Genomic DNA, 20,195 nt, shown 5'->3' with positions numbered 1-20,195 from the left:
ACGCGCTAGGCCGGGGTTGGGGGGACGGCAGCCCCACCCTGTCCTCACGCGCTGGGGACCAGCTCGGCTGCAGGACCCGGAGCCCCTCTCCGGGGCGCACACCTGCTGTCAGGGAAGGGGGCTTCGGGGGAGGGGCCCCGAGGGAGGGCGTGTGCGGGTGTCTCGCTTCCCAGCCCCACGGCCCTGCCGCTCCCTCCCTCCCCTCCTCTTCGGTGTCGACTGTCATCTTTATGGGGTGCTGGGGGTGGCTGCAGCCGGCACCCCCGGCGCGTTCGGCTCGAGCAGCACTTCCGCAAACGTAACTGGAGCCGGGAAAACAAAGGCGCTGCCGCAGGGAGCCCTCGCCTGGCGCCCGCGGCCGCCGGAGGGGGTTCGGGTGGCTGTGGGGTTGAGGGTTGGGCCCCAGTGTCCAGGCCCTTCTCGACTCTGGCTCACTCGCGCCCTTGCTATAAACATCTTAGGGAGGATGGAGGAGAAACCCCAGACAGCCCCCTTCCCCGCCCCCCCCCCCCCCCCCCCCCGCCGTGACAAGGACGTGGCCACTCTTGTGGCAAGAGGAGGAAATTGACAGCATCTGCTTCCCCAGGTGAATAAATATGGGGAAGAAGAAGAAGAAAAAAAACAACTAACCTCTTCCCCTGCCTGCTGCCATCCTAGGAGAAATTCCCCACCTCCTTACTTCTTACAATGGGGGAGGAGGTGGTGGTGGTTACTAGTCCTTCTGGGTCCTATTTATTCCCTACACAGTCCTCCTGTAAATTTAAGTAGGATGGTGAAAAAAAAATCCGAATGCAACTTTCCCTCTCCTTTATCCCAGGCCCACGCGGGCAGACAGGTGGATTAATTACCCTTAAGGCCAGCACACGGTGCATTTTGCCTCCCACACACATTAGTAACCACAAACATTTCCTTTCATCCAAAAATATTTAATAAACATCTTACAGAGCTACGGGAAAATTTTCCTTGTACGTTGTAGGAAGAACCCAAAATAAAGGAGTCGAGGTTCTCATCCCAACTGCTGTCTAAATAGTTATATGTCCTTGGGCCTGTCACATGTGGCAGAGCCTCAATTTTGTCACATGTAAAAGTAGGCGGTTAGATAGATAGTATAATGGCTAGGTTTTCCCCTAACTGCTCTAGAAGGTTAGGATTTGTGGAAATCTAACCTAAATCTAATCTAAATCTTCAATATAGATGAAATGTTAAGAGTGGATGGGCATACCGTTGGCCAGCAACACTCTCTAAAAGCAGTTGTGTATTTGGTAGATCCTGGGTGTTTGCAGAGCATCTCGTTCCCAAGACATGGCCATTAGCCAGCTAAAGGCATATGCATCATTCATGGCCTTGTTAAGTAAAAGGAGAGGCTAAGAAGCTTCGTCATTGGGAAGGTTGGCTTTTGACACTTTAAGCTGCTGGTCATCAGCAAACATGGAACATATTTTCAGTTATTTAGTGGTAGTCAGGTGGCTTGTGTTTATCACAAGTTGTAAGTAAAGCTTAGGATTGCATAGCAGGAGGCTGGGACATTGCTAATCAGTCCAGTGCAAGACACTGGGGGGAGTAGGAGGAGACAGGATCATATTTCAGTAATTCATTAAAGCCACTAAGCTTGTTTACAGTAATTTTTTCTGTGTCTATACAAATAAGGTAAATATGAAAACCGAAGGCAAACTAAACCAAGGTAAACAAAAGAGCAAGGTTTGCAGGTATGAGATCTTGGATCACTGTCTATCTTAATAGTTTCTGGATTATTAACAGTGATAAAGCACTTTTTGAGCCCTTACTATGTTCGAGACACCATCTTAACACTTAATATCTAAATCTCTGTCAGATGAATCTTTTCCCTAGTTTTGTGAATGATGAAAAAAAAAGCTCAGAAAGGTTTAGGAATTTACACAAACCACACAATCAGTAAAAGGTGGAATATGATTTGACCCTGTGCCCCTGGCTTCAAAGCCCAGGAAATTTCCACCCAGTGTCCTTCCCTATTCAGGGCCCATTAAGCCTCACAAGTGCCTACCTTTGCCTCTTGCCTTTGAAAATTAATTTCATTTCAGTGTAATTACATATGATAACATTTATCCATGTGAAAGATTATTTAGAATGCACATATATTAATGCATGTGTTTTTACCCATTTGTTCTCACTATTTTTAGGTTGAAGGCAAGTGTAAAAACTAATGTAACAAAAGGTATATTTAGTATTAGGTTGACAGATTTTTTTGTTTTGTTTCTTTTGATATTCAGTAAATCCTGATTTAGCAATCTCATTGTAGGGAAAAGGAGAAATGCAATAATATAAATGTGTCTGCTAGCTGCTTTGGTACATTGTCTTGGGAAAAATCAAGCTATAATAAGTGAAAAAAGGAAATTGCTGAAGAGATTTATAGTATTGCACATACTTAAACCTGCATACAAACATACGTTTACCTCATTGTCCCCAAACAGGCGACAGTGGCTACCTGAAGGAAGTGAGATGAGATGTAGAGAAGAAAGTGCTTTTACTTTTTACCTTATAAAATATGTTTGGGCTTAAAAAAAATTTGCAGCAAGCAGTGTTATTTTGTTATATAAACTAAAAAGGGAAACAAAAAAAGTAGAATTGATGCACTTCATACAAATCCAAAATAAGAAAAAAATGGAATGTGCCTAAATTCCATTATGTTAGAAAAGTGAAATGACACTCAGGAGATCAAAGAGCAAGGTGGAATCCTGGGAATTGCGGGTGTGGGAGCAAAGGGTGAAGAGTCTTAGACGACTGAGATTTACCTTTTCTAACAGTATCTAGTATACAGCACCCCCATTTTTCCTCTTCAGTAAGAATGCTTTGATGCACACACCAATTTACCTGCTGGACTAGGGTAATAAGAATTTCTTCCTGGTCTTAGTAGTTAGTGGTGGTTATCTTTGGAAGCATGATTGTTCTTTATGTAGAATACACGAGTAGGAGAAGTAAATTTACCTGCTGTGTCATTTCATGAAAGTGTGGCACTTTGGATGACTGCAGGTGTAATTATTTTTAGTAACATAATTTCAGGAGCAGCAAATTCTTAAATTAATCTAGTCTGATGTGCATATGTATTTATGATATATAATTCCACAATTCTCAGTTTTACGTAATATTAACAAAATCATTGCTTAGAATCCTTAAAAACTTAATACGTTTCTCTTCTCAGACTTAGAAATCCAGAGCCAAATACATTCAGACCTTTCAGAATCAAGAAAACACACTTGTGTTTTATACATGAAGGAAATCAAATAAGGTTAGTTTATTATAAATATAGTAGGCAATCCTAAAGAAATGGTAATTATGAAATTATTTTGCAGAAGAGATATTCTTGACATTTTTAGGTGTCAACATTTCATTTAAGGTTCTAATTATAATTGTTTTGGGCAGAGGGAAATCTGAGTCTTTTGATTTAGGGAGCTCCGATGTTCAGTAGGTTCTCTTTAAACCCAGAGATCAAGAGCAAAATCTTTCCCTAGTACAAAGCCAGTTTAGGTAAAACTTGTTTTCCTCAAAGCAAAACTAATGTGGCATTTCCCAGGGCATAGCATTTTAGATTCCTGGGAAAAGAGAACACAGACATCTGATGTGAATTATGTGTGGGGCAATGAAAACCTCTTAAAGGCTCCATCAAGAACATTCCATTTGGGTATAATTCCTCTGTAGTTAATTAACATTAGCTGCCTATGACCATTTACTATATTTTACTAGCATTTTGGAGGGTGAGAAGGGCCTGTGTCAGCCTGATTTGTTGTCCTAAATCCTGAATGACACATTATTTAGTACTTAGCCCTATTGTTAGATTTCAGTGACAGTTGCTGTGTAATTGTTTTTCCACTCTCCATATTTAGAAGATACTCATTTACTATTTTGTAAAATGGCATTGTCAAAATGAGTTAGTTGGCTGGGCAGCTTTTGGAAACTATCAGAGTCATCGCTAAAACAATGATTTATTGGTGCTGAGCCCAAAACAGAAAACCAAAACAAAATAAAAACAAACCTAAACCTTGAGCCTATATATCTTAATATCTGTTTGCTATAGATATTGCAACTTTGGTTGCTAGTTTGTGGCTCTAAATAGCACACAAGCACACATCCCTACTTCAGCACTAACAAAAACTACCCCCAAATGTTTTTTATATTAAAAGTAGCCTCCCTCTGCCTTGTTCCAGGATAATTTAAATGTGGCCAAGCTGTGGATGTGCTGATGATTGTGTCGAAGGGATGTTAAAATTTGGAAATGTGAATGAGAGCTTTGTATTACCTTATGACCTGGTGCGCATTTTAGGATGTAGAGGATGGAATGAGAGAGAATAGAATAGGTAGGAAGAAATCTAGGATCTTAGAAAAACTATATTCCAAACATATGAAGGGGATTCAGTTAAGGAGGGCCAAGACACCTTTTTTTTTTTTTGATATATATATATCAAAATATATATTATATATTTTGCATCCCAGAACAAATATATATTATATATTTGTTCTGGGATGCATTTGAGAAGAGGAGACAAGTTCAGGGAACATTCTGCAAGGAGAACACTGGTAAGTCCAACTTGATTGACCGTGAAGAAACATTTTGATCTGAGACCAAGAGTGGGACGACGGGGAAAGGGGGAGACAGGGACATCGTGAGTCAGCAATGGCCAGAGGGAGCTTTCGTGTGGCTTTATAGAGGATAAAAGAAGAACTGGAAAGAGGAACTGATGTTGTCTCAACAAGCCTGATTTGTGGGTTAATAGCGCTAAGGGAAAGTGAGTGAGGAGCCTGGGCTGGTAGTTAGCTCTCTGTGTGGTTATGTAGACAGACCTCCATTGCACAGCTGGGTGCAATGAAGAGCAGCAGAGACTTGGCCCACAGAGCCCACGACTCCCAGAGGAAATCCAAGCCCCAAGACGGTAGATAAGTGGTCCGTATGACTTTCGTGGAGAATCTATCTCTCATAACTGCTCTGGGAACGTTTAGGGACAGGCTTAAGGTAGAACACATTTGAGCCCAGCGTAAACAAGGTCTCTCAACACAGCAAAGCAAGAAGCCCCTACACTAAACACATACCGCAAAACGATACAAAGTGACACACACACTATCTATGACTTTTAAAGAAATGTACTGATCCAATCCAGCATAATCAAGCTTCTATGGCTATTGTGGAGAGCCTTCTTAATTCTATTTCAAAATAATTTCTGTGGAATTGGTCTCTAATGTACAAATGGAACCCAAACTCACCTTTATGAGGGAGTTTGAATAAAAGACTTCATTGTTAAATTTTTGAAAGGATAAAAATGACACACATTTTAATTTTCTATACAGTGAGGTTCCCTGTATTTTGAAGGTGTAATCTCTTTTAAGAATATCTTAAAGCCCTTGTAACAGGTTCTTTCAGTTGTTTCAACCGGTAAGGAGACTTCACTTTAGCAACTAGGATCAAAGGTGTCCAGATTGTCACTCAAATGACTTGTATTTAAAATAAGGCCTTTTTTTATACAGGCATGCCTCAGAGATATTGCGGGTTCAGTTCTAGACCACCACAATAAAGCAAGTATCACAATAAAGCAAGTTTCAGTCTTTTTGCTGGTGGCGGGTCTTGCCTTCAACTGGTGAAAAATACAGCATCTGTGAATTGCAATAAAGTGAAGCACAATAAAATGAGGTATGCCTGTATGTTTTTTAAAAGCAATAAATGTTCATTGAAGAAAAAAGCCAGTAAAGTATAAGAAAAAAATTAACTCCTAATTTTACTTCTCAGAGATAACCCCTAGCAACATTTTGGCATTATTTTCTTCAAGTCTTTTTCTAAAATATATTTAGTATGAAGTACATAGATTTACAAATATAAACTGACAATACATAGAAGTTTGTCACTTTTCGTCACGGAATGTGATCTATAGAGTGTGAGAATTTCCCTATATTCTATTAAGTTTTTTGAATTAAGTTCTCTTAAGTTCTACTTTCTATCTTGTGGATATGAAGTTCTATTTATAATTCTAGATATAATTTAACTGCTCATATTACTGGTTGCTTACTTTGTTTTAGTTTTGATCATTATGAAAACTTGAAATAAGCATCCTTACATTTAAATCTTTGCCATCTAGAAAGTTTATACTTCCTAGTTAATGAAGTATCCTTACTAGTAGTGAATATTTTCATTTTCAAAAGTATTGGTATGGCATTTATATTAAACCTTTTTTCTTTAATGGGATAGGTAATAAATATTTTTCTGAAAGAAACTGATAGCACATAGTAACTCAATTTATCAGAGTCCTAATAGCATATGAAACAACAATTTTAGGTTATATATACTGGAATGTGCTTAGGATATAAATTATTGTTTTACACTGTAGATTATTTAAGGGATATAAATAAAAATCATTGGTGGTAACTACCTGTTTATAGAAAAATGTATTTTAAACTTTGAGGTCTATATTTTGATCTAAATTGTAAACTCAAAAGATGTGTCTGAGAAAGACACACCTATAAATTTCTGTTTAAAATGGCTTGTCTTCTGGATAGATTGTACTTTAACTCTCTACACTTCCTCAGTGTCTAATAGTATCAGAATAGCCATGCAATAACATCAGACTTATTGAATAAGCATTATCAAACACTTATAAATATAGTATTATTTTACATATATGTGTATTAGTGTAATAACCTAATGTTATATTACTAATAACCTCGAGTTCTGTTTTTATTTCTCATTATAATTCTTATTTTTCCACAGTCTGCTTCTCCTGTGTTCCTAGTACTTTTAGATCTTAGACCCATAGTCCTATACTAATTGTATTTATCTGAATCAGTCCTAGTCTGAAAAGATTTGAAGAAAAAATTGTGTGTGTCTGTGTGTATAAAACATGGATTCACATTAACTGGGGTTAAAATAAACCAAAAAAAAATTTTAATAGAATTGAAATATCTTTTATTTTTTAGCGATATATATATATATTCTATGTAAATTGCTTCTCAAGTGCAGCAAGCAGTAATTTATTGAGGAAAATCTTTCTGTAAAACCTTTAAGCAAATAACTCAGCTTTCAGTATGAACATTTTTTTAAAATCCTCTTTTATGCTTTGAAAAAAATAAGTCTGACATTTTCCCTGTTAGCTTCCTGACAAATAAGATTGTGTTTATATTCATTAAAATGGTAAATAATTTGATAATAGAGACAGTTTTCAAATGATGTGCTGACTTGCTGTGGCTCCTGGTTTCACTGTGGCCTGTGTTGGTGCTGACCAGGTTTCATCCTTCCCTCTTTCTCTCCTCTTCTAACCCTGTACCTATTCTGTTACCTAGAAGGGGTTTGAAGATACCATTTCAATGTTGATAGATTTCCCAGGCTCCCTCTTGAAAATACTTGCAGTTGCAGAGCCCCCTATCTGAGACAATACATAAAGATAGAAAGTTAATAGAGAAATAAATGTACGGTGGCAGCATACATATATATTTTTCAAATATATATTTGAAAATGAGTAGGATGCCTATGTGTGCCATAGATATTTAGTGCTTTCAGAGACCATGGGCAGTAACTCCATGGCTCCTGCAGGTTGTAGCCACTTTCTTCCTCAGTTGCCCTGGAGGAAGAAAGTGGCTGATGATTCCAAGTTCACCACCGTGGTGCATGGCTGGAGGGCAGTGAGGAGGGAAATTCTGTGTGGGTTTGTCTTAGGAGATGTGTTGCTTGCACTCCAGACTGAAAAGTAGAAAGAATTTCCTTTTAAAAGTTCTGCACTCTGTAACCCTCAGGTTCTTTTAGCACTCCTGGTTCAGTAATCTGGGTACTACCACTATTTGTAATATTCTTTCAATGGGAAAATGATTTCCAAACGTCAGCAAAATGAATATTGGAAACTCAGCCTGTTCATTAGTGTGGTTATCCTAAACGATATCATTGACCTATCTGGCTTATGACCTTTGTTTAGAGAGAGGTGACTGTGCATTGGTTCTACTTCTACAAAGCTTCTGTGACTCCCTTAAATTCCCACGTTTCCTTCTTGACAGAGAGTATCAACAGCAGCATATTCAATTAATTTCATTTCCTATTTTGAACATCTGTTGGACTTATTTTTGTTGTTGGAGAAACTCACAAGATATAATTATCTTTTTTAAAACATCTTTTCATGCTGTAATATGAACTGTTACTTGTTCTTCACACTGAGCTTGTTTTAAGACAGGAAATCAATTTAAGAAGTCGAAGGAAATGAAATTCTGGGGCCTGCTTCAAATTTATACTATAAGCCATTGACACAATATTTAATCAGAAGCCCAAAACAAATAAATAGGAATCTGCTTTCATGATGGTTGATAAGGTCTAAGACCTAAATTACAAATTTTTTAATTGACATTTAATTGTGTCTTTCACAAAGTGGAAGCAAAAATCCACTTAGCTTTTATTAATAAAGCCAGGTTTAGGGTTAAAGGCTAATCCTCCCTGCTCCCGCCTTTAAGAGATGAAAATAATTTGTTCCTTTTACCTTCTTAGCAGGTCGAAGGAAAATATGTTAGAGAATATTTCAGCTCCTTTTGTTCACACTTATTATGGTACAAGTAAAATTAAATGTTCCTACAGGAAATTATATTTTAAATGAATAGTTATTTCTCGTCTGGAAATATTTAATTATCATTTAGGTTCATAATCCAACAGATGTGTTCTCTAGTGAGCCCATGGACATAGAGATGGATATGAATATAAATCCATGAGCATTGATAGATGAAATGCTAGCCTAATTCAGGGGTGGTGCCAGAGAATTCAGCAACACTCATGAAAAATGCTTCTGGAATACTTGCAAAATAAAGTCCGAGTTTTAATGAAATATTATAAGACCTCAACCACCACTAACAGTGAATGTTCATATGTTAGTAAATTTTTGAGTTAGCAAAATGTTTTTTTATACATTATTTCTTTTAAGCCCCAGAACCCCTCTGTGAGTTGACTTGGATTTGTATTTTTATCCCCATTTTATGAAAAAGTGTCTCAAAGAGGCACTGATTTGTCAAAGCCAGGAGAGCAAGTGGAACTTTTCTCTGTACTTTAAAAAACTAATCTGTGGTCACATAAAATCTAAAATGTATATTGTCATCAGATACTTGTCAAAAATAACCAATATTTATTGAGATCTTGCAAGAGTAAAGGATGGCAATATCCTAAGTACTAGATTTCTTCCCTGAAAGAGTTTATAACCTACTTGGGCAGACTAGACGTATCTATAAAAAAGAACAATAAAATGATCCATAAATCCTACAACAGCTCAAGTATGAGAGCAATCTCCAGAAGTAGAGGAAGGAGTCAGGAAAATATTGTAAGTTTATTCTCTTTCCAGATGTTATAAAAGGTTGCATTGATGTAATTCATAAAGTACTGTATAAAATTTTTTATCTCAGGATATTAGTACTGACAGTGTAAAGACTGGTACACTAAAATAAAAGTTCAAATATTAGGAACTCCTTAGTAGGGGTTACAGTAGCAAGACCCTGCCAATCTGTTTTCCATACTGAAGCTATAATGATCTTTGTAAAATACAGATGTGGCTAGTCTACTTTCCTGTTTAATTCTCTCTGGTGGCTACCCATCGGCTCAAAATAATACCTACAAGTTCTTATTATATATCAGGCACTGTGCTAAGAGGTCAACGTGCATTATGCTTTTTCATCCTCATAGCTACCCTAATGGAAAAGTATTAGTATGTTCTTCATTTTGTAGATGAGGACACTAAGTTAATGGCTTTTCCGAGGCCACAGAGCTGGTCAGTAATAGCTAGGATTCCAGTCTCAGCCAGTCTCTCTTATCCCCTACTCAGTAACCCCTCAGTAGTGTGTAGATGGCCCTTCCTGATCAGGCCCTCACCTGCTCCTCTTCCTGTGGGTGACTAACTCATTCTTTAAGACTCCCTTAAGGCCCCACCCCACAGAATTCTGCATCAAGTGGGCTTGCTCTTGTTTTAACATTTAGCACAGTATGTTGTGGTTGTGTTTACTCCTGTTTCTGTCTGTGTTTCTCTTTTCCTCTCTCATCACTGGACTTGATAGCAGGGACTGCATCTTCGCCATTTGAATTATTGATTACCAAGCACACATCTCATCTAATGGTTGATGCTAAATTTCTATTTGTTGGATTAAAGAGAAATGAATGTCTTTATCTTCAATATAACTCTCTAACATAGTATTTTGTCTTCTTTCCTATTACCCCTCAGTTTGAAATGTCTTCCTCTGTAATCTATTGCTGTCTGCTAGCTTGTGGCCCCAACATTAACCGTTTAAGGATCTCCTACTGTCTTTTCTCCCCATCTGGAATAGTTTTCCCATCATCTTTGCCTAAGGCAAATCTTACTCATCTTTCAAGGTTCAACTTAAATCCCTCATACTTTTCACAACTCCTATCTGAAGTTTGAGCTATCCTGAGTTCTGGAAGCACATCATTGCCTGTAATATTTTTTGTTAATTAATTATGCGGTGCTATGTGGCTTCTCTTCATTATTCTTCTGATTTATTTAAATCTTACTTGTGTTTTAGATTCATTTTATCAATTTTCTTCTGTTATTTTCCCGACTTATTTAATCTTACTTGTGTTTTAGACTCATTGTATCAATTCTCTTCCATTATTCTTCTGAGTTATTTAAATCTTACCTGTGTTTTAGACTCATTTTATCAGCTATAAAGCAAGTCTTTGAGGCCCAAGACCAAGTTTTTGGCATCCCCGTCTAGTAGCTTCACAGTGCATGAAAAGGCAGTACCTGCTAAAAGCATAATGAATTTAGGTTTAAGGATCTTTTTTCTTCAAAAGTTGAAGCCTTTTCCATACTCATATATTTGTAGATAATTCCATATATGTTTGAGCAGTTTTAATTTGAATATTTAATAAAGCTATAAATTTTAACAAGAGTGATTTCATCGCCTCTCATCAATAATTCAGAAATACCTGCTATTTGAGTGACTCCGTGTAGGTACTGGTAGAATGTCTCTCCAGGTTTTAAAAGCCTGTGTTATATTTTCACAGTAATGGTGTTGATTACTATCATTAGAGTGCTAGGTGAGAAAACTTTTCTGCTTTTCTAAAAAAGCCCTCCTTATCCAATTAGGATTAATTGCAAACCTACAATAGAGATTTCCTAGAGAAGTTCATAAGTTTAATTCTGTGTATTATTTTAAATATCTTCTCTCTTTTTAAAAAGTTTCTTTAAAAAAAAATCTTTAAGACAAGTTTAAATCAAAATATTAGCTTAATGGGTTCATGTTGGTGGAATACTTATTAACAAAATCTCTCCTTGATTTTAAACAGATTAAATACTTCACAAGCATATAAATATTTTTACTGCTCTTTATATTCTTTCAATCCTTATGGTAAATGTAATCTAAGTCAACCAAAGCATGCCCTACTTTGGAACATATTTTAATTTTATTAAAATACAGAAGTTTTAGGGGTTCATTTGTTTCTTTTTTTCCCCGATCTGGTGATTATACAGATGACTGTAGTTACACTTTATTTTGTTACTGTGTTTACCAATATTATTTTGGTTCCTTTTCATCAAAATCTAAATATGACCTGAAAATATTGAGTCTAAACATTAATGTCCTGAATTGAAGCTAAAAGATTTGTTTGTATATTTAGATTTGAAATTCATATAAAAGTTACTGAATGCGACATTCATCTAAAAGGTACTGAATGTTATATTACAGGAACATTTCCTTAACTACTTTGCATTTATCGATACTTTGAGAACTACTTAACATCTGGATTCATATAACAAGAGACACCTTGCATAACCTTATGATAATCAAAAATCATTTGAATAGATGGAGAGAAAGAATGGTTTGGGATAGAGTTACCCATCAAAGTTCAAGTCAACATCCCAATGTAAGATATTTTGCAACTTTGAATTAGCATTTGGGCATCAGTTCTTCATAATCACTTAGGCAATTTGGGGACTTATACCCTTTTAAGAAGATTTTGTGTCCTTCGCTGACCTACTTCATAAAGTCTCAGTTAATTTATGGAGGATAATTAATTACAGTCCACCTGATTAGAATTCCTGAAGTCAGAATTCATTTTGTACAATTCTGAAAACTATTTTTAGTATGTTACAGAAGAGTACTAGTAGATTTTCTCCTAGGTTTTTATTCCTAAAAGTTGTGTAGTTTTACATTTTACATTTAAATCCATAGTCTGTTTTGAGTTAATATTCCTATAAGGTATGAGATTTAGACTGATGTTCATTTTTTGCTTATTGATGTCTAATTGCTCCAATACCATTTGTCAAAAAGGTTACCTATCCTCAAATTGTTTTTGCATCTTTGTCAAATATCAGTTGGGAATATTTGTGTGGATTTATTCCTGGGCGCTCTTTTCTCTTCCATTGATCTATATGTCTATCCTGCCAATACCACAGTCTTGATCATTGTGTAACTGTATAATAAATCTTTTTCAAAATTGCTTTAGCTATTCTGGTTCCCATTCCTTTTCATATAATTTTAAAATACTCTTGTCTAAATCTACAAAAAATCTTGCTGAGATTTTGATAAGGATGTGCTAAACCTATATACAGATTTGAGAACATTGTGTCGTGTTCTAATCCACGAACGTGGTATGTTCTCCATTTTGTTAGATCTTTGTTTCTTTTATCAAGATTTTGTAGTTTTAAGCATATAGTCCTGTTTATGTCTTGTTAATTTATACCTAAATATTTTAAATGTTTTTAGAAGTTGTAAGTGGTATTATATTTTAAATTTTGGTGTCTACGTATTCATTGCTAGTACATAAACACACAGTTGATTATTCATATGTTTATCTTATATCCTGTGAACTTGTTGAACTCACTTATTGGTTCTAGGAGAATTTGGAGATTTCTTGAGATTTTCTACATAGACAGTCATTTTGAATAAAGACAGTTTATATCTTCCTTTTTGATCTGCATGACTTTTGTTTCCTTTTCTTTTTTTATAGCACTGGCTAGAACTTCCAGTACTATGTTGCATAAGAGTGGTGAGGCCAGATAGTCTTGCCTCGTTCCCTGTCTTAGAGAAAAAGCATTCAGTGTTTCACCATTAAGTGTAATGTTACCTGCAGATTTTTGTAGGTGATCTTTATAAAGTTGAAGTGCCTCTCTGTTCCTATTTTTCTGAGACTTTTTACAAATGAGCGTTTAATTTTGTCAAATGCTTTTTCTGTATCAGTTGATTAGGATCATGATATTTTTTTCTTTAGTGTTGTGATATGATGGATCCCATTGATTGATTTTCAAATAATCCTCCAGCATTGCATTCTTGGAATAGACCCCACTTGCTCATAGAATGCAGATATTTTTATATATTCCTAAATTTTCTTTTCTAATATTTTGCTAATAATTTTTGAGTCTATATAAGGGATATTGTCCTGTAGTTTTCTGGTTTTGGACTTTTATCTGAATATAGGATTTTGAGTTAATTATTTTTTTAAATTTTATATTAGTTTCAGATATACTGTGCAAATGGTTAGACATTTATATAATTTATCACCTGATCCCCCCCCCCCACATTACTCTAGCACCTATCTAGCTCTACACATGGCAATTATGACAATTCTTTTCTTTCAGTGCTTAAAAAATATTGTGTCCCTTCCTTCTGGTGTCCATGGTTTCTGATAAGAACTCTGCAGTTGTTTTAATCCTTTTGCTAAGTTATGATTCCTTTCTCACTGCTTTCGAGATTTCTTCTTTCTCTTTGGTTTTCAGAGTTTGACTATGATGTATCTTGGTATGGGTTTCTCTTGTTTGGAGTTCGTTTAGCTTTTGGAATCTGTAGGTTTATCTCTTTTGTCAGTTTGAGAAGTCTTCAGCCCTTATTTCTTTGAGTACTCCTTCCAGGATTCTGATGACATGAATATTCAATCTTTTGTTATAGTCCCACAGGTCCTTGAGGCTCTGTTAATTTTTTTTCAGTCCATTTTCTCACTGTTGTTCAGACTATGTAATTTCTATTGTTCTGTCTTTTAGTTCATGATTCTTCCTTGTGTCTCCTCCATTCTGCTAGTAAGTTTGTTATATTTTGGTTATTGTATTTTCCAGTTCTAAAATTACTATTTTTTCTTTATATATTTCTTTGCTCAGACTTTTTCTGTGCTTCAGCTTTCTATTTTTCATTTGTTTTAAGCATGTTTATCTTTGCTTGTTGAAGCATTTTTTAAAGATGGCTGTTTTAAAATCATTATTAGGTTATTCTAACATTCCTGTCATCTTGGCGTTGACATCTAATTATTGTCTTTCTTCACTTAGTTTGAGGTCTTCTTGGTTCTTGGTATGATGCATTCTTCTTTATTGAAACCTGAAAATTTTGGGTATCATGTTATGAAACTCTGGATCTATTTTAAACCTTCTGTTTTAGCTGGATTTTTCTGATACTGCTCTAGCAAAAGAGATGCTGTCTCATTGCTGCCAGGTGGAGGTAGAAGTCTAGGCTCCCCACTCAGCTTCTGTTGACATCTGAGAGTGAATGGCTCCCTGTTATGAAGGAGATGGGTGTTCTCGCTTGATATTAGGCCTCTGCTGATACCTCTGGCTGGTCGGGGTAGGAGTATCTCATGGCCTCCATTGACACCACAGTGGGAGTGAACTTGTTGTTGCTGGGTGGTGAAAGTCCTGACTCTCCACTAGGCATCCTCTGATACCACCCCAGTGGAAAAAGAGAGGGGTGCCTTGTTATTGACAGGTCGGGGTGGCCTCCGCTGACCCTATTGTGGGGACGTGTACTCTTTACCACCTAGCAGGGATGAAAGTCCTAGTTCCTTAAGCCTTCTCTGACACCACCTCAGCTGAGGGATTGGGGTGGCCCATTATAGCCTAGTGAAGGTAGAAATCTAGGCTCCTCACTTGACCTTTGCTGGTGGGGTTGGGACTGGGGCCACAATATTTTTCCTGTGGTATTTGACTGCCAATTATGAGTTATTTAAGCTCACCATGCTTTACTTTTTCTCATCTGTAAAATGGAGAAAGTAATAGAGATATTACAATGAATATGAATTAATACATTTGAAGACCTTTAAATGTTGCCTGGCATAGAGTAAGTGTTCAACAAATGTTATCTGCTATTTTTTTCTGACATTTTCTTAAACTGCAGTCCATAAAAGCACATCTGGAGAAATATTTGTGACATAACCAGCATGAAGGCTATTTCTGTACCGGAATGTCCTTATCATGGTCATAGTGGCCAAGTCCTGTTGCAGATGTGCAGTCTGCTCCCTGGTTCTCATTGCCTTTGTGGTTGTGATTAAGAGCTTTTTTTCTGTTTTTCTCTAGAAACCAAATGGTTTTAGCTACCTTTATTTTCTAAAAATTCTAAGCTTCATAGGGCAGTGGATTTGTTTGAATGATAAAGCCAAGAAACTATAAATACTATTTATTTTCAATTCCCTTTATTTGATTTAGACATAATCCCTATTATTTGTACATTTTCTGTAGGAATCAATGAAAAGATTGAGAATGAACCTGAGCTGTAAACCTGCCATTGCAAGATATAATTAGCGGCCACAAAGAATATTTGATTTTTTGAAAGCTATTTTTTAAAATCAGTATTGAATGTATGCAAGTGATAAATGGTGAGAATTCTTTCTCACAATTATTATTTTAAGTTTCTGGAAAGATGAAGCTCGATGTTTAAATGTTATCATTAATTTCATTACTAAGCCATCTTTTAAATTTTACTTTACAGATCAACAGTTAAATTTTGAAGGTCAAACTTTCTGATGGTGGTGACAAGCCATGGCGACAGATGATAAAGTTGCCATCTTAACTGATGATGAAGAGGAACAGAAGAGAAAATATGTTCTTGCTGATCCCTTTAATGGTGTTTCCAGGGAACCAGAACCACCTTCAAATGAAACACCCTCCTCCACAGAAACAGCTGCTATTCCTGAGGAGGACATAGACTGGATAGAAAAACATTGTGTTAAAATAAATAACGATCTTCTAATTTCCAAGGTCTTTTATTTTTTCTTTTACTCTGCATATGGCTCTCTTTACCCACTTTTGCCTGTGTATTATAAACAGCTGGGAATGTCACCAAGCCAGAGTGGATTGCTAGTAGGTATTCGATACTTCATTGAATTCTGCAGTGCTCCATTTTGGGGTGTAGTTGCAGATCGCTTTAGAAAAGGCAAAATTGTCCTCCTCTTTTCTCTTTTGTGTTGGGTTTTATTCAACCTGGGCATCGGATTTGTCAAACCTGCTACCTTGAGATGTGTACCAAAGATTCCCCCAACAGCTCACCCTACCAATTCAAGTCACCCGCTGACCATCCTGCCAACAAATTCTTCCATTATCTCTTCCATTACTGCATCATCAAGAATGCGTGAAAAAAGAAACCTGCTTCTTTCTAGTGGGCCAGTGATGTTAGAAACAGGGCCCAATGTCACAGAAACTGTCATCTTTTCAACAGCTCCAAACAAGACCAGTGCACCCACTCTGCAGCCTCAGACAAATGAAATTACAGACCATATTATGGACTTGACCTTGAACCCAAGCACAGCAACTCCTGCCCCCCCAGGAAATGTAACCAGGGAGAGAACCACTATTATTGTCACTACCACCAAATCTTTACCTTCTGACCAAGTCACTCTTATTTATGATCAACAAGAAGTAGAAGCTATATTCTTGGTAATTTTGGTAGTTGTCATAATAGGAGAATTTTTCAGTGCCTCTTCAGTCACCATTGTGGACACAGTAACCCTCCAGTATCTGGGAAAACACAGAGACCGCTATGGATTGCAGCGCATGTGGGGCTCTCTGGGCTGGGGCCTGGCGATGCTGTCCGTGGGCATCGGGATTGACTATACCCACATAGAAGTGCTCATTGACGGAAAGGGATGTAAGCCCCCTGAGTACCGGAACTACCAGATTGTCTTCATCGTCTTTGGAGTTCTCATGACCATGGCCTTGATCGTTGCTACTCAGTTCCGGTTCCGCTACAACCACTTCAAAAGTAATGAAAATAAAGGGAAAGAGGTGGAGATCCCTCAGGTGGAAAGGAACAGCTCCACAGAGTCCTCTGAGGAGACACCGACCACGATGAGCCACTCGCAGGCCTTCAACTTTTGGGACCTAATCAGACTGCTTTGTAGTGTGCAGTATGGCTCAGTGTTGTTCGTGGCTTGGTTTATGGGTTTTGGGTATGGCTTCGTGTTCACGTTTCTCTACTGGCATTTGGAGGACCTGAATGGAACGACAACCCTCTTTGGGGTGTGTTCAGTCCTGAGTCATGTGTCTGAGCTGACAGCTTATTTTTTTAGTCACAAGCTTATTGAATTGATTGGCCACATCAGGTAAGAGCATACTTACTACATCTGCCCTGTAGCAATTGAACCTTATCTTTTTGTAGTTTACAGCTCCTTTGATCACATTTATGGATATTATAATTCGTTTTGGGGGTTTGGTTGGGTGAGAATGGGGCTTTCTATTGCTCTTTCTTTTTAAAATAGGAACAAAAGGAAGGAAGTAGTAAACATAGTTGGATTATCTAAAACAAATGAAATATGCTGCTTCCTCTCTGTATGCTTCCTCTCTGTATGCTTGCAGTAAATGTTCTGAGGTATAGGAGCACTAATTTAGTGAACTGTATTTGTTTTATCCATGGACCTTGAAGGGTCCACCCGTCTCAGGCTTTCGTGAAGGTAGGCTTATGTATATAAAGAAGATTATGTTTATAAAGAGGATTATGTGTTTCCAGCCTTCAGTTTGTAGCCACTTGCTGACACAGATAGACCTTAAATATATGGTATATGAAGATGTCTATTATATTTAATAAGGCTGTGATATGACCCACCATAATCCCTAATCCATATTACAAGTAAGAATTTCCTTATATATATATATTTTTTCTGATTATTACATGAATTTCTGCATTTTTATCTGCCATGAAGACATGAGACATTTAAAAATCTTACTTCTACCTAAAATTTTCCATGTAATCCTTTTAGTCAGAAAATCTAAATGCTTAATGTTTCTTCTTGTGTAATGTTTGTCACCATTAATATTTGTCTGCAGTTCATTGAACAGTTCCTTGCTCTTTATAAGTCTTTCTGCTTTGTTGTTGGTTCTACAATGAAGAGCTGGCTACATTTAAGCATTCTTACCTCATAGGAAAATATGGCATGTCCCTAAAATTGGAATTTGCCATATCTAAAAAAAGAAAGAACCTGTGTGTTTGTGTATATGTGGTAATCTTTAAATTCGCTGTTTCTATGAGAAATTACAAAGGAGAAATAGATACTGACAAGACTTTAGAAACACTGATCTTTTAATTTCCCCTCTACTAACTGAAGAAAATCTTTTCTAATTTAAAGTTTCAACCTAGAATCGTTCTTTTCCTCAAACAATTGTGAATATTTTTTCTTGTTCAGTTTGATTTTGCTTTGGGAGGCTGTACCCTGTTCCTTCTCTTTCTCAAATCTTTGACCCCTTTGTTGTCACTAAACAAAGTCGGGCACTATGTGGATGGTCCCCAGACCCACAGAGTCCCAAAGGCACATTCAGTGGGACCAGTCCAAAAAGAGTTTTATAATATTAAGGACTTGGAATATCCTTTAACCTTGTCCAGGTCATGTTTACACTCTCTGAGCCTTGTGGATTGACCAAAATGAATTAAACACTTCTCTTCAGCTTGGGTAAATGAGCAGGATCTCACCTAACCAATTAAAATCACAGTCCTTTATTTCCAGAGAGGTACCCAGTTAGGTCTTAATAGTGAATGGAATTCCTACATGTCATTATTTAATCAGTTAGTAGCATGAATCGAATATTGACTCAGTACAAAGTATGTGTATAGGTTCAATTTTCAAAGAAGTTGTTAGGTTCTCACACTAAAAGAAGTTTCTTTTCTGTCTTTGCCTTTTGTGTGAGGTATATATTTTCATTATAAAATCGTAGCAGGTTTACTACTAATTTTGGTACTTACATGAGCTTACACTTGAAGTTTTCTTTCCTGAGCATTATCAGTTACTCATTACTTAAAAACCTATGGCTCACTTAACCTTAATTTTCTGGTTTTATCTTCCTTTTCTTATTTAATGATGAGCTAGAAGAAGGTTCTGTGGTCAAATTGTTGCTCCCAAGAGCCTACTAGAATTCTATCAATTTGCGATAATTGACTGCTTTTGGATTTTAATTCTGACCATTAAAATATATTATCCTAACTATTTTAAAAGGATTCCGATAGCTGTAGTGAGATTATTCCCACATATTCAGGTAGAATGAATATTTTTTGGGGGTAAGAATTTTGGGAGCCCAGTCAGGGTAGTGGTTGAGATTTGGGGGTTTGAAAATGTGGTGACAGTTTAAACTTTTCATTGGAAAAATGTCATACATTAAGTAGTTGACGAAGAGAAATTATCTTTCTGTGAATTCATAATCTTTGTTTTCCTTGTAGGATCATAAGGAGGGATCTTTCTGTGGCTTTTACATATGCATGTATGTTTTCTCAATTTTCTGTGACTGTCACATTGGGAGTTTGTTTTTAGAAGTCAGAGTACCATAAAAATTGTAAATATCCTAATGTAGTCAAAAGTAGATTTCCACAAATTCTTTATAGAGATTCATAATGAAGAAAAATTCATACTAGAAAATAATTTTTAAACATCATGTCCAGTTTTGATCCACTTAGTATTTTAACAGCACAGTTTGGGCCCAGTTTTTCAGGGAATAACCTATCTATCTGTCTTAACACACACACAAACACGCACCGCACACGTATGGAGTAAATGATTTCTGATTTTTGACCTTGGATTTTGACCTTTTCTGGGAAGTGGCTTTCTCAGGCAAACAGGATAATGCTTAATATTTCCACTAATTTACTAAAAAAGGTAAATTTCTTTTGATTTGAAATCACAAGACTTTGAAATTTATAGTAAGCATAGTTCTAGGCTAATTTTGTAAAGAAAACTAGACTTCTTTAACTAGAAAGGTAAATGTATCTTAAGGGTATATTCACCTAGCTTAATATTTCAACAGCCATGAGTTGTGATCTAAATACGCTGCAATTAATCATTTGTAAATATGCTATTTATTCATGATGGCCTATTATTAGGCCATCACCTATGTTATTTGATTTAAATTTATTTACATTTTAAGGAGCACAAAAATCTACTCAATCAACTCTGACTTTGCCCAGAAATTCTTACACTCAAGGTCAGTTTTGCCATGCAAATGTTATCTGTCAGGGGTAATGTATTGACCATTAAT

At 36.6% G+C, this 20,195-nt stretch overlaps 1 protein-coding gene across 2 annotated transcripts in view; it reads left to right on the top strand.

Annotated features, from left to right (window-relative positions):
* Positions 1 to 20,195, top strand: part of MFSD6 (major facilitator superfamily domain containing 6) — a 57,920-nt gene that overhangs the window by 365 nt on the left and 37,360 nt on the right. The window contains exons 2-3 of one of the 2 annotated variants that reach the window (XM_023528797.1): positions 5,491 to 5,653; positions 15,673 to 17,281. In XM_023528797.1, coding sequence (XP_023384565.1) covers positions 15,723 to 17,281 — 1,559 coding nt within the window. In that variant the 5' untranslated portion in view covers positions 5,491 to 5,653; positions 15,673 to 15,722. The remainder of the gene's footprint in view (positions 1 to 5,490; positions 5,654 to 15,672; positions 17,282 to 20,195) is intronic. The other variant, XM_023528795.1, reaches the window with a different exon arrangement.

This window comes from Pteropus vampyrus, unplaced genomic scaffold, assembly GCF_000151845.1.
Source record: "Pteropus vampyrus isolate Shadow unplaced genomic scaffold, Pvam_2.0 Scaffold2, whole genome shotgun sequence".
Taxonomy (NCBI): domain Eukaryota; kingdom Metazoa; phylum Chordata; class Mammalia; order Chiroptera; family Pteropodidae; genus Pteropus; species Pteropus vampyrus.
The sequence above is the reverse complement of the archived record's forward strand: the minus strand, read 5'-3'. Positions and strand labels throughout refer to the sequence as shown.